The following is a 15,887-nucleotide window of genomic DNA, read 5'->3' as shown; positions in this document are numbered from 1 at the left end:
GCTGCCTGTGTAAGTGACATAGCTCCCCACCAGCAGCAAACCAGCCCGTACCTCAAGCTTAAATGAGACCCCAAGATCGAAATTCTACACTTCCAACCCAAATTCAGTACATGATGCAAAAAGTCCTGATACACGTGCTTAATTTCATGTGCCTGAGAAGCCAGTTAGCAGAAGGCTGTACAGAGGTGCATCGACTTATATAATTTCAAACATATTTCATCCTAAATAGCTTTTAAGTAACTGTTCTCTATCAATATCTGGGTTTCAGAAAAGAAGCTGCCTGATCAATTGCCTTACTCAGGAGTAAGAGGGTTACTGTAATTATCTTGTTTGCAAGAAAAATAAGAACATTTATCTCATTTTAGGTTAGCAGAAGAAACAGCAATTATGAAATTTATTGTTAACCCAAATGTATTTTTATTTTGCTGATGAATAAATGCTGAATGACTGACCTTTGGGCTAATATTTTTCCCATTATTTCTGTAGGAATTTTATATTAAATTATCAATAAATGCTGGATTTTTTTCAAGACATTTGACCCAAATAAGAACAAACCCTCTTATTCTTTTGTGTCCTGCATTTTAACACTATGAGGTGAGAGGAGAACTGAAAGAGATCCTGTTCCATGCTGTAGAAAATAAATAATATTTCTGAGAACGTAGCTTACATGAGACTGTTTATGTTCATATGCAGGAGTGCTGACCTGTTGCAAACTTGTTTGAATTAAACTGAAGGATCCCAAGGGAGACTTCATATCTAACTTGTCTGAAGGTGCTGCAAGACCATCTGAACCACAAGAATCAGAGAGAAGGAAACCTTTATTTTTAGATCAGCAGGTCACCAGGAGGACTAGTCTCCTGCAGTCCCCGAGAGCAGTTGGTTACCTTGGGAAGAGTAAGCCACCAAGCGAGTTTCTCCTTCCTAGGAGCCACCTGTGTACATCCAGGTGAGGAGCACAAGTCCCAAGTGCAGAGGGCACTTTGGTAATGGTGGGGTTGGCATGGGGGTACCAGCCAATCTGCCACCCAACAGCAGAAGTCAGAGCAAGCAGAAAGAGGTTTGCCTGTGCCCGGTCTTCTGACTAACGCACTCACGGTGCCTCCTGCAGATCTGGAGGAGCCTGAGGAAAGGAGTAAGGGGACAGCTGATTCAGAGTACCTATCCACACCTTCTCCCAAATAAAGGTATTTTGAAGTTGTGTAGGTGCTAGACATTAAAAGACATCAGATACCCCTTCAAAGTACAGATTCTGATTTCTTTGCTCTAACTCCAAGCTGGATTTATAACCAATTTAGCAGGACAGCTTCTCAGAATTTATAGAAGTTGATTATTTTGGCATTAGTTTGATGACTGATCTCCAATCCAATCCTGAGACTAAATTAATTTACTGATCTGATAAGATAGTGTTCTTTTTGTTAACTTCCCTCAATAATATTTATAGCTTATTTGGATGCTATTTTTATTTCATTTTAGTGTAAGACTTTTATGAACATTATAATAGAAAACATGTACAAATACCCTCCTGATGCCTCTTCAGTAGGCAGTAACAATTGCCCAGAATAGATCTTACCAGGCAGAAAGCCTGACTGGATTAACTTAAGAAGTTAATGATTTCTACACGTTTGTTTCACTGACAGCATATTTGGTTCATCGAATATATCACACTCAGCCTGTATGTTCAAGTTTTTGGGATTGAGGCTTGTGATGAAGAAACATCCATCTACCCACTACAAGGGAAATGACAAAATCTCTTTTTTACCAAGGACAATAATTTTGATAAGTTATAAGAACTAGAAAGCTGCTTGGAGATTAAAGGAATTGGGCCACTGATCATTAAAAGGGAAAAAGGCAAATTTAGAGTTCTCGGGAATATCTATTCGCAGTGAAATAACAGAATAAAAAATGTGAGGAAAAAAAAATCACTAACCACCTAGGGATATGGATAAGAAAACAATTATCAGCACTAGGGCTTTATAAAGAACAAATTGTGCTGGAGAAACCCGATTGCTTTTTTTTTAATAGAATTATAAAATGAGTGGATGAAGGGAACACGATGGATTTGACACATTTGGATTTTAGTAAAGATTTGATACATAAATCCTACTCAAAATTAATTCAAATTGGCTTGGCTACATCAGCACATGAAATGCAAAATTGGCGGGAGACCTTCAAATAAAGGATAATGATGCATAAAAAGGTATTGTGTTGGAGAGAGAGGTCTCCCTCCCTCCCAGAGATCAGCAGTTGGGCCTGTCCTATCTAACACCTCCTGACATGACACCTTCTTCCTGGAAATCAGCAATTTTTTAAAGAGACTAAAACACAGAAGGACATGTGGAATAGAGCAGCTGAAAATAAAATGGGATCCCAGTAAAAATTCAAGTATTAGCCAACCCACGGTATCCAGTCATGAGGAGGTCACTAGAAAACGGATGAGAAGCACTGCAGCAGAAAACAGTGAGATGGGAATTCGCAGCAAAGGACAGCAGAAAAAACAGCTGGAGCATCTGAGTAAGAGAGCTGCAATTCATCCCAGTACGGAAGGACCACGAGGCTTTTGTCAGCAAGGTCCCAGGCAGGTTTTGGTGGTGTAGCTGGTAGGGGAGCTCCCAGGGCCTCTCCTGTAGCATGTTGGAGACAAAACTGCAGTAAGAGATTTTTCTCCCCAGAAATAACCAGTGTGGACATTCACAGTGAAATCAGCCTGATTTGGGAGAAGGGCTTTAAATAGATACTTTTTTTCTTTCTTTCTTTTTTATGTAAAACCGGGAAAGAAATTGGCAGTAAAGCAAATTAAATGTATCAATAACAGATATAAATCCCCATTTCCCTAATGTGTTCCCCTTCTCTGTCACTGAATCCATTTGCAATTTCAGCTATTCACCATTTTATCTTGCCATCCATCCACAGGTGAATGTGGGTGTCCCAGTAACTTTGGAATCTGTAGGCCAATTTCAGGCAACTTTGTGGAGGGCTGATGATATATTTCTGTGTATTTTGTTACATGAAGTGGCTGATGAAAGAAATCCAATGACTGCCCTCACTGAAATGTGAGCACACCCTCTGTTAGGCATGAGGGAATCCGCAGATGTCTTGAGAGAGACACATCCACAAGCAGAACCTCGCTTCCCTGGCTGATTCCACTGCTCAGGAAATTTCTGCTTTTCCCTGACCTCCATCTTGCTGAAATGCACTACCTATTTCTGTTTGCTCCCTTTCTGTGTTGTTTTTTTCATTATTTTTCTTCTTAAACTGCATTTGTAACAGTAGGCTGCCTTTGCTGTTTTGCATTCTCCCCAACCTCCTCCCCACACCTTGCTGTCTTCCAAACTGTGCTTTCTTACCTCTCTTGATCTCCTCTCCTCTAAATCCCTGTTTTTAAATTCTTCTCACTTACCTGTATTTTTCATTCAGTCTTCCATATCACTCCATTTCCACAGTCCTCTCCCACCCAATGGCTTGCTAACAGTATTTTGATACTTGCTAGTGAAGCTCCTGTAAGGCTTACCCAGCTGCATTACACTAATGGGATAGGCCAATATTTACTGTAGCAAGTTCCTCCCTCTCCAAAACTATTGAAGGACATGAGAGGAGCGACCTCTCTTTTGCTGGAGCAAATAGTTTTCAGCTCTCTAGAGAGCTGTAGTGATCACTTTAATAATGTTCTCTGTCAAGGCAGGATCAGACCGACAGCATCAGAGCAAGAGCAAGGATTTTGACATGGCAGAATTAGGAAAATTACATTTTTCTCATCCTGGTCTGTTGGCAAACATTTGGACTGAGTAAGTGTAGAGTTAAATCAAATCTGGAAAGCAGCACTTACACCCTCTCTGTCTGAGTGTGAAGGTCAGGATAAGCATCCTACATCAGTAAAGATGTTATAATTATTATTAGGATTTCCGTAATGTTTATGACTCTCCTAAATGCATATGTACACCGTGCATACTGTGGCAGTTAATAGCATTGTGAGAAAGCTTCATTTTTACTGTTCTGTTTTTAAATTCTCAGTCTTTAACGCTGCATTAAAGTGACTTTTAAAAAATTTTAATTTCCTGAACAGTTCTTACAGGTCTTTAAAAAAAGATTAAAATGTCTAGTATTACACTGTAATTTATTATTATTTAAATTACTAATGCACGTCAGTTGCTTAGGTGCTTGCATTTTATTTATTTATTTTTGTAAAAGCTGTATCTATTTAATGAAAAAACAAGGCAGATGGCAAGGACTGGAAGGGCCACTGGAAGTGGCTAAGAAGTCACAAGGTTTGAGCTGTGGTCGCTGAACAGCCTCTAACAAGACTCTCCACATGTCAGTGTCTCCTTTTCTCCTGCTCTTTTACTGCTTCATCCGCTCATAAGCTCTCGAAGACAGAGACCTTCACCTAACTACGTGTTTCTATGACTCACAGCACAATAAAGTTTTGATACTTGCTGAGGTCACTGTGCTCTAAATAAGTACTGTAATGCAATTGATAACTCAAACTGATAGAGAGATATTCTCCAAACACAGCCCACAGGCCAGGTACCGTACAATCAGTCACGATTAGTAAGTGGTACATGAGTGCCAGAAGGTCTTAGTGAAGGGCACAAGAAGCCATCACACCTTTTCCCTCCATCTGCATATTTTTCACCTCTCTTCATTTCATTCTCAAGTGCTGCTAATCGGTACGGAGGATGTTCTTCACCAGAATGTCCGCCTCACAAGGACCAACACTTTTTTATACTTGATTGATCCTTATCTGCATTGGGAAGTCAGAAATTTGGCATGGTATTATTTATACACAAGGTAACAGGCCACTAAGACCTCTCCTCTGTGTGACAATCAAGGACCCTTAACACTTCCTTAGGCAAAGAAACTGCGATAAAGAGGGAAAACAAGCAATATGTCTTCCTGGATACTTTTCTCCTGGTGTCTGCCAGTCTCTTAAGGGCGGCTTGACACAGAAACCATCACCAACCCTTACTGAGGGAGACCATTCAACTCTTCAGCTTCCAGAGCATGAAAATGGAGGTGGGTTTGATGGTCTCTAGTTTTCTGCCATTGATTTGGGACTCCTCCTTAGACCAAGACTAAAGCATCTAGAAGGCAAGGTAAGTGGTCACTTGGTGGCCATCTGCAGGCATTAACAGTAGTTTTATTCTCTTCAGACACTGGTTTTACAGATCTGTTCTGCTGAGACACTCAAAAGCAGTGGTGATGAGGTTTTCACTGAGCGCCCACCAGAGAGCCTCAGGTCAGGTGGAGTAATTGCATTCAGATGTTTCTCCCTCTGCATATTTCTCTTCATGAGGCATCATAAAAGCTGCCAGCACACTGGAGTAAGGCAGGAGCAATAAAGCTTTTCACCTTTCTTCTCTGGGTTTTAGTAAGAGGATTACATATCTCCTCCTTCCAGAATAAACCTCTTTGCAGAGAAGATACTTCTCAAGCCCTCTTTGGAGATCAGTCCCTGCATCAAGACTCTTAAGACTCAAGCCATCACAGCAGCCAGTAGGAAATGAACCCCAGTTAAAAGGGAAAGGCTTTCACAGCTCTGAAGGACTAGGACATAGTGTACATGCTGTCATGGGGAAAGTGTCCTTGCTGGGTTCACAGCTATCCAAGGCAGAAAAATAAGGAGGCATAAGCACAGAGTAGAGTTCGAGCTGCATGCAAGATGACAGGAGACTGTTGCTGGAGCCTTGGGAAGACACCGTTAATCCTCTCGCTGGAACAGCTTCACCATCAGGGACAAATAACACAAGAAAGAAAAGTGAGAACTTCTTGTAGCTTTAACATTTAACCAAATATGTCTGAAAACAGTATCCAAGCCTGTGCGAGTGCATGCAATGAGCACGTTGTTAAAGTAAATTGAAAGCTTTAAGACATAAATTTTATGACATCTAGCCCAAAGACAGATTAATTAGGACCTTTAGAAGGACGATAACATCCAAATCAGACTGAATCATTAATACATTCCTATAACTTTGGAAACATCGACCGGCAATTACTTCTGCAAGTTACTACATTCCTTTACAAAAACACCTATGCATTAAAATGAAAGTCTGTGTGACAAGTAAATAAAACTGGTCATTTCCACTGACCCTCCTCAGCACCCACTGTTCTTGCCTTCTGCTGAGGCTGTCTCAGCTGCTGTGACACTGCAGACCTGCTCTGGCTCTGGTTTGTCTTCCATCTCTCCTGTCACTCTCTCTGCTCTCACTGTAGCAGGTTTAGGGAATAGCATGAAAGTGTACATATTTTCTTGAGCATTTCCCATGGCTCCTTTGGTCATCAACTTCACCTGCCTTAACCTATGTGAATAATTTCCATTTTGCCTAGCTGCCGTTTTGGGGCAAAGAAATATCCTGATACATATGTACAACTGGCTTCTCACCTCAGACCGTAAGTGTTCCACCATCAGCGTAGAGAAGGATAATCTGATTCGCTCCCATGTCAGCTCTCGCCTTTCCAGCCTTCCCCTGCCTGGCCACACTGGGACCTGTGATGATCACAACTCGCAGGAGATGCATTTCTTGATGTCACCTGGATGCTCTGGTGATTCCTCAGGTCTCTCCCTGCTGCTCACTTCACACCTCTGCAGGGTAGAAGACAGCACTTGCACTCTATGTGAGGGGCACTGGGGAGCAGGGATCGCTGGAGCTTGGCCTGCTGCCCTTTCCCTCTCTCTGTTGACCATTTTTAATGGTTCTTGTGCACTTTTGGATGGCTGATGGGTGCGTCATGTGTAAACCCCCTCCCCCTTGCACACATAGCATTTGCTTGGCTTGCCCAGCGAGATGGTTGGGTTTTGGAAGCACCAGGTGCAGCTGCCGGGACCGCTGGTTAGAGAAACATTTGCCTCCTGAGCCCGTTAATTAGCACAGTAACGGTAACTGTGCTCCATTAGCCAACCCATGTGGTCGAGTCCCTTCCTCATCCACCAACCTTGCCCTTAATGAGAGCTGGAAGGGGGACACTCACAAAACACTGCCTCAGAATAATATTCGGCTTTGTCCGCGCCGGTAACAAGAGCTGACAGGATCACTACGTCCATTTCTCTTCTAATTAGCACACTTCCAGCTCGGCCTGAGCCAGCAGCCAGAGAAAAGCGATCGGACAACCGTACCGAATCACAAACACAAAGAGGCCCATTCCCCGTAATTAGGTGAGACAATCCCTCAGTCTTTTCTCGGCTGGAGCTTGCCGGTAAGACTCTCGCTGTTTTGGTAAGTCCCAGCAACACAAGTTACACGTCTCCCCAGGACACTAATAAGCCCCTAATTGTCTTCCGCTTCACACGGCTTGTACCATAGGTCTGACTTGGGGGAATTCTCCTAACGAGCGGCAGCCAGCGCTCCCTGCGCCACAGACGGACGGGGAGCCGCCTCTCGGGCTCCGGGAGGAGAAGGGGGACGGGGAGAAACATCCAGAAAAGCAGCCCAGAGCTGGGGCCCAGCTACGTGGCATGGGGCCGGCAGTTGGGCCGCAGCCACCCATTGCTGGGGACATGGACCTTCTCTACCCTCTCTCCATTGCCACCGTCCACCTGCATGGTGGAAACACAAGTTCAGCCCTCTGTCCTACCCTCTCCTTTCCCTTACCCACACTTCCACACAGAAATGCACCATCAAAACCAAATGTTTGAGTGCGAAGATTTGCCTTAAGTCTCCGCTAAGGCTTGCTGGGAGCTGCCCTTAGAGAAATGCAGCACCTGGCACTTGCTTTTCTCCAGTGAGGCCATGCTGTGGGTCTGCCTTGGAGTTCAGGCTGGGAAGGGGCATGGAAGGGTTCCCCCGTGGAAGGGAACACATACTGGCTCTCACAGGACAGGTTTCTCAAGATGCCCACAAAATGATTAAAACCAGAAGAACTTTCAGAAGTTGTGAGGGGGGTAGGAGACCCCAGCTCCAACTCCCTGATCAAAACAAGGCAAAGAAAGACACATATTCCCTCTAACTTTCCATCTGACACTTTCTTGAGAAACTATCTCCAACAAAATATTTTTCAGCAAAACGTTTTCCCTGATTTCTGATGACAAGCTCATTTTGAGCAAAATATCTCAGCTGATCCCATTAGGGATACTTAGGGCCTGCAGATCCCTTTGCCTCCTGTGAAGCTGATCACAAACTGATCCCTCCTGCAAATCAGGCCAAGGTGCCTCACCAGAAGTGCTTCGTCCACCGTTTAACATGTGCTATTCAGCTTCAGTGAGCTAAGCAGGGGGAGAAACCTAAGACAGGGTGACAAACTGATCCATGCAGAGTACAAGAGAAAGACAGGCACCAACGAGTACCTTGAAAGGCAATTTAGTATAATCAATACACACATATATAAATAAATCCATTTAAACTAGCTATAATTAATAAGTTCCTTTAATACAGTGAGAGAAAAACAAAAGAAAGGCCACAGAACCAGGCAGCCTGAGCATCTGTGCTCACTTGGTCACTGCTAGTTCCTTGTCCCTCATTCTCACGTGGCTGACGAGCCTTCTTCCTGCCTTTTCAGATGTGACCTGCTGTGTTTTGGGCTATTGTAATAAGCAGAAGGTGGTAAATTTCTGATGCTTCAGAATTAGCTTTAAAATTCTGTGATTACAAGGAAAGTTGTTAGATGTGCCTGGTACTTTTGGGGAGGGAAATCTTCCCTGTCATCCAAGTGCCTGCAAGCACAAAATTTAATTACCCCATATTATTACGCCCACTCATCAGCTATTGGCTATAGAGCCAGCCTTTCAAGTGATACAGAACCAAGTCAAGTACTTTGTCCCCCCAGAGATCTGGTCAATAAATAAGGTGCAAGGTCATTCTTATTACCCATTTTTTCTACTAGCAATTAAGTAAGGGCTTTCAAGCTCAGCCCTCTTCCTCTTTTCTGTTCCTTACTGAGGTGTCTATAACAGAGACAGGCAGGGAGCGTTCTGGCTTCACTGGTCACTGATCTGTATTATAGGAATCAGCAGGCAAGCCAGAGGTCAACCACACAAACCCAACAAGAAAACGCCTATTCTGTACACGCATCAGCTGCCTGGAGTCAGTCGTCCTGCTCAAAGGGACATGACGGAAAAGGTCAAGTCTAAAAATCAGCAGCTTCAGTGGATGATGAAGTCAAAATGTGAAGAGATCCCGCCATGCTGAAAATCTAGCACAATCAAAATAAAAATGGCATTATTGCACATATTCTATGCAGAAGGTGCATTACACTCTTCAGAAACTGGATCAGTCCATACTTCTCCAGCCACTTGAGTTTTTAAATATCTTTATGTGGACTTCAAATGATTGGCCACAACTGACTTCAGGGTTTTGCATTTCACATCCTCTTGACAGAAACTCCCAGCACTGGTGTAAGGACTGGCTTGCAGAGGTAACATAGCTATAGAACAGCTTTGATTCCAAGAATCATGGTATTACAGGGATCCAGCATTTTAAATTTCATTTTCCTTTTATTTGTTTTTCTTTTTCTCTCTTTTTTTTTGCTTTTCTTGCCTTTTAAGAATATCAAGGTTCATCTCTTACGAGGGTAATGCATATTTGGCATCACACATACAATATCTTCAGAAGTATTTGGCACACTGGCTGGTGTATAGGTTGGAATGTGCATATAGGAACCATGGGGTTTGGTATTTCTATGGTGGGAAGTTTTCACTACAATGATGACAGATATGTATGTATAACATTTGCATCTGTGTTCTAATCACTTTCATTCAATTCAGAGTTTGTTGGTCCATGGGAAGTTTCCATCCAAACGTGATTTTGCTGGACTGAAGATACAGAGAGAGCATTCTTTCAACTAATTACCTTCTACTATAGACTGATTATTTAATGACTTTTTTTAAAGTGTCAGTACAGAATGTTTTGAATGACTGCTGGCTTTAGGAGAGCCAATATATAAGTCTGCGGATTTTCTGCAATAGTAACTTGCAATTTCTCTTTTTCTTTTCATTGCATGTGTCTAAAAATTGGTGTTAATTTAGTATTTATTATTAGTTTAGTATCACAGAAACATTTATGCAATGTTACTGAACTTGTGGTAGGAGTCCAGGTTTTCAGACCAGACGACAAATATGTAATGTATCTTTTTTAGATAACTGCATAGGCTGATGATGGACTCACCCAGTATCGCTTGCTCAACGTGAAGTGGTTGGCCTAACTGTTGTCATGATCTGTAAGAAGTGTTGCCTAGGACAAGTTACTGTGGGTGAAGATCGAGTGGATGAGATCAGCTGTTTGCACAAACTGCAAATCTAAGTGATGATCCTGTTCTTAGGAATACTCAAAACAGGATTTAGCCCGTGATGATGTGGGAGAACACAGCAGAGGAACAAAATACAAGCTGTAATTAGGACTTACACACCTCCACAGTACACTCACACTCAGAATACTCTGCAATTTTGATTATGCCATCTCAGGTGGGCTGTAATAGAAGACAAATTAGCATCATGAACATAAGGAAGGTGAACATAACCATGGAACCAAAAGCATAACACGAGCTGAAAAAACAGTAGTAGTGCACAGACTACAAGAAGAAACAAAAACAACGAAACAAACACCTCCCCACCCCCCGTTTCTGACAACAAAAGAAACAAAAGGTTCAAAAATGGAGTTATCAGGTAAGCAGGTTTAAAACAAAAATTGACTTCCACACCCTTTAAAAACAAACAAAACAAAACCTCTGTATAACTCACTGTCAAGGGGTATTTTAGAAGATGGCAGTACAGACAAATTAGGACTAAGACAAACTTAGAGAGTGTGGAGTCTACTGAAGACCAGATTCAACTAAAACAGATTGCTGGATGCTGGGTGAGTTACCCTAAAGCAAAATCACTTTGTGCAAGCATTATATTTATGTCCTTCCCTATAAGCCTACAACAATTTATAATCAAGGAGAATATTACAGATAAGATGGACTTTGTGATTTGACTTACAGTTTTATGTAACATAAAAATCAGTAAGATAAACCACAATAAGGTTCAAACACTACCTCCAAGTTGGATTAGTCAGTTTTCACTGTTCTGTTATTTCTAGGTGAGTTGTTGAACGAAACAGGAAGCAAAGTTGCAAACTGTGGTTATAGGATTGTTCCAAAATTGTTAGTTTTTTAACGGGAAAACACTGAGTTAAATGTTCTTAAATTGCCAGTGCAACTAGACTTTTATTTTGATAATGATTAATAAAACAAACAAGAATTTCTTCTCAGTTGGACTGAACAGCAAAGTATTTGATACTCCAAGACTGAAGTGAATAACCTTTACAACTGAATATACGTAACAGCGGCACTTGAAAGGAACTAAATACAAATTGGGTTTATTTCCAAGAACCACACAGTAACGTTTCACATACCAACACATGAGAACACTTTATAAAGCAAAGCATTAGCTCAATTAATATTACCAAGTCTTGATCTTCTTATACTCTTCATTCCCATCATTTATCTTTTCTCAGTCATTTGTTTCAAAATACAGATGGTTATCCACAAAAAAAAGTCACCCAGATCTTCTGGCATAGATAGATACTGCAGGGATGTTGGGAAGGACATAGCTCAAGGCAAAAAAATAGGGTTCAAAAGCATATGAAAACCCTTAGTACCATTTGGATATTGCCAAATTTTTATTTACTGATGGGAATGGAGCATCCACAGGCCAAACATTGAGGTGGTGGCATACAGACGTGTGAAGAAAAGCCTGAGGGAGAGTATTGCCTAGGTGGTAAAGCAAAAGCTTTTGCATCTCAGAGAGCTATTCTGGAAACCCAGATGAATCTCTGAGCTTTGCATTTGTTTATTATCAAACCACAGAACAATCACAGACAGATTACAATTCTTTAGCTATCCCACAAAAACACATATGAACATTACCAATAAAAAAAATACATCCATCACTGACTCATCTCTACAAATGCCAATTACAAAACCAATAAATACCACATTTCTAAAGCATATGTTACTGGCTGGCCTATAGAAGATAAATACTGCATATGGTAAAAGGTTTTTTTCCAAAAAAAACCAACCAAACAAAACATATGTTATTAAAAACTACCTCAAGTTTGAAAGTCCTTACTAAATGTATCAGAAAATATACATATACTTGCATGTCAGGCTTTCGTATCATCTCCTATAATCCTCCTCCTTTCTTAATGTCTCAATTTCTTGATGTCTTGGATCAACAAACTTCTATAAAATGCACAAACTCATTTTGGTGATATAGACGAAGTATCCTATTATGTCATATGTGTCTATATACATTATATATCTAGTATACAGACTTTAAATTGCATTCAAAATGTATCATTGAATACTTAAAGCTACGCCAACATCAGTTTACACCAGCAGGTTTCTTGTCTGTCTCTGAATTACCACTTTTAGCTTTTCTTCACATTCACCTGTTTTAACTCTCACGTTCTCAAGGGATGGAGTTCCTGCTAAACACAGCCCTGAATAAACTGTGAAGTACAGAAAGAAATCTGTTAAGTTTTAAATCAGACTCCTAACATTCCTAAACATTCAGTATTTGTGCAGGGTCCTTCTGGGATGTAGGATTTAACTGCTTAAACGTTGTTAACAGGACCTGTCCCAAACGAGCCCAGTTCTGACTGGTAATAACCAACACTACAGACTGCAAAGCGGAAGGCCACCAGCCTTTTAGTAAAAATTCAGAGAAGTCTATTTGATTAAAAAAAATCTCCTCCTCTTTATTGCACATGCACCTGAGAAGAGTCTCCTCTCTCTGCAAAGACAGAAAAATGCAATGATCTGCCTATTTCCAAGTCATTTCTCCTCTCACATGTGACTGCAACCTTGGAAATGACAAGTTTTGGAAACGCTGCAGGCTGAAAATAACATTTCTAAATGGAGAAAAAACTCTCTTCTTCATCCAATGTTTCAATATTATGTTGTAATATAGAAAGAAAATATTTACTAATGCTTAAAATGTTGTTTTCTAGGAAAAGGAAAGGGGATGAAATGAAAAAAAAAATTCTCTTAAATAAAATTAAAATGCTGAACATGCTCCTTACTTCTTCTCAGGGGTGAATATGCAGAAGTGCATTAACAGAAGGAAAAGACATTAAACTGCAGGATAAATAAAGCCCAAAATGGTGTACTGAAAGAGACCGGGTCACAGAAAATTCTGTCTTAAAAACTGTGGTTTTGTAGGAGAAGAAAATTTGGAGTTTGCTGGTTTATAAGTAATTAAAAATACTGCAAAATGTTTTTGTCAGAAGTGTTAAGATTCTGTACAAGCAGACCATCTTTGCAATGCAGCTAACAATCCTGTTACCCCTTCTTGGAGTAATTAACTGAAAATATTACCACCTTTCAACTTCGTAACATTCTTCAGTTTCTAGCTCTGTAAGATGCAGAGAATTGCAGTGGTCTGCCAAACCTGTTTCTTTGTGTACTGGCCAAAGTTTCTGTAGGTATACTTTCCTTCATGATACAGTAACACCTCTTGCTCCCTACAGTCTGCCAGTCTCGATTTCACTAGAGAACCGTTTCGTGGTGAGATGAAGGCCTGGAGGTTCTCCTTGGAGCACCAGACGTGCTCCTCTGAAGGTGGTGAGGAACTGGAACCATGGCACAGGCTGCGCTCCAGCACCAACGGCACGTGCTCCTGCCGAACCAGCACCACCGGGCACTCCGCGCCCCAAATCTACTCAAATCTTTCAGCACAGAAGTAACACGTAGCAAATCAACGCATCTAAGACAAAAGGTGCACAAAAGGGTCAATGCCTCCTGGTGTGCACTGGCCAGTGTCAGATCTTTTGTGAGCTCTGGACAGGCGCTGCCACTGGGAGCAATGGAATAAGGACACTGTGCCTGTTCACTTTGAATAGCTGATTAAAATACTCTCCTAGGTAATTCTTTAACAGCATGTGAGGGCTGAGTCCTCCTGTTGGTTGTCTTAAGGTGAGATGAAATCTGAGTTCCAACACAACAAATTGCAGTCCTTGGGACCAGTGTATGCAACACGTCTCACCCCACAACAGGATGAGCTGTGGAAGCAAAAGAGGTGTTTGCTTCTGAAGGTCTACAGCAAGAGCTTTGTACTCCCTCCTTCGAAGTTCTGGGGTTCATCTGGATCCACGGGATGTAAAATGGTCCAGTTGGGGTATTTTTGTACAAACTCCAGGTGTGGCAGCTACTTTTTGGGTTTCTCTAGGATGTTCAGGAATTTCCCACGAGTCATTTCTCTAGCTGAAATCACAAGGGAAGAAAAAAAGAACGTCTTTTTCAAAGTCAAGAAATGCAAACACAATTGGATAATTTACAGATTTTAACCAGAAGATAAGAAATGCATTTAGATTTGTGCTCATACTAATAGTAAGTAAGGAGGTGGGGTTTTTTTAAAGTGAAAAATAAATAAAACTCTTTCCATCTTGAATTCCTGACAACCTAAAAATACAGGCAGGGCCTGGAATCTCCTAAACTCGGCAATAATTCCCACAGGTTGTCTCATTACATACACTCTATGCTTTCTATTCCTACTGCATTATGTTCTGGCAGCATCCCTCTTCTCTATACTATCCATCTCTGAATGGTGTAATCCAGATCTCCATCACTCTATCTCAGAGCAATTGTTCCTGGATGTTATAATCCGTCAGAGATTATGGAACTCTCTCTCCATTTCAGGATTATTAGTCCCTGGATGCTATGATCTTCAACAGAAATTAGACAGCATTTTTTCTCTCTCTCAGCAGTGTCCGTCCCTGGATAGTGTAATATAATGGGGTTTATATTCCTTCAATGCAGTTTATCTACGGAAGGTGTAATAAAGTAAAGTTTATAGAGCTTTGGTCTTCTCTCTCTCTCTGCATTGTCAGTCCTTCAATGTTTAATACAGCAAGGCAAGGTTTATACGTCTCTCTCTCACTCTTGGCACCATCAATCTCTGGTAGCTGTATTACAACAGGGTTTACACAGCCACTTTTCTGCACAAGACATTTCTGACTTGTGAGCCCATAAGCTCACAAGCTGGCAGAGCAGTGCTAATACTATCTTTGTCTTGCAATAACAATACAACGCATCAAAGACACCACTATTAGCAATTGAGTCCTGGAGAAAGACAATCTTCCCACCGCTGCTTCCTTTCATTTCTTTTAAACTAAGATGCAAGCTTTGTGCTGGACTGACAGCCATCAAAACATGAAGGTTTTTCTTCACAGGACTGATGACAGTGTGTGTGTTTCCCACACCTAGCCTAGACAGACACCAGGCAGTGGAAATGGGAATTCATTTTCTGTTTTACCCATTCAATTCCTAACCACTCTACTGAAAGGATCGACAGAAATCAGCATAAAAACTGGAGGTGGGTTTGTTGCCGATGTTATGTTTTCTTTTGACATTACTATCTATTAGAACAGAATGTAATAAGATGTTTAGCTTAAAACACTCAGTAGAATTTGTGCATTAAAGCCTCTTCTTTAAGCTATTACCTTCTAATTTCTCCACGCAAAATTGTACCACAAGGTTTTGCCATCAATAAGATCCCCACAAAACAATTAGTGTTATTACAAACTGCCTGGTACATATCGATATTCACAGGCTGCAAAGTCCATAGCCCACCGCCACGCACGAAACATGCTTCAGGCTGGCTGCAGACTCAAGCACATCACTGCATTTGTCACTTGGTTCAAGCCTCCAGCTGTGCATTATAGCATCTGAGATCCATTCCCAACTCTGCTTCTGTGCAAACTAGCCCAAAAGTACCCATTTGTACCTCTATTTCCCCACCCGCAAGACAGCTTCTATCTTCTAAGTGGTGCTAAAGTGACATGCAGGCAGAAGGTGCTGCAGAGGGCAGAGTGGATTTTTGTTTTGCCAAGAACTAAATCGTTACGCACAAAGAACAAGATGAAATAAAAATGCAAGTTTTAAAAAATTTCAGCTAGGAGATTTTCAACACCAGTTCTCTG

At 41.3% G+C, this 15,887-nt stretch overlaps 1 protein-coding gene across 1 annotated transcript in view; it reads right to left on the bottom strand.

The window, feature by feature from the left end:
* Positions 1 to 11,102: 11,102 nt before the first annotated feature.
* Positions 11,103 to 15,887, bottom strand: part of LIN52 (lin-52 DREAM MuvB core complex component) — a 46,978-nt gene continuing 42,193 nt past the window's right edge. Inside the window, exon 6 of the mRNA XM_065838519.2 lies at positions 11,103 to 14,169. Within this exon, the coding sequence (XP_065694591.1) occupies positions 14,114 to 14,169 (56 nt within the window). The 3' untranslated portion in view covers positions 11,103 to 14,113. The remainder of the gene's footprint in view (positions 14,170 to 15,887) is intronic.

This window comes from Patagioenas fasciata, chromosome 5, assembly GCF_037038585.1.
Source record: "Patagioenas fasciata isolate bPatFas1 chromosome 5, bPatFas1.hap1, whole genome shotgun sequence".
In the NCBI taxonomy this organism is placed as follows: Eukaryota; Metazoa; Chordata; class Aves; order Columbiformes; family Columbidae; genus Patagioenas; species Patagioenas fasciata.
Note: the sequence above shows the minus strand (reverse complement) of the source record. Positions and strands in the feature narration are given on the sequence as shown.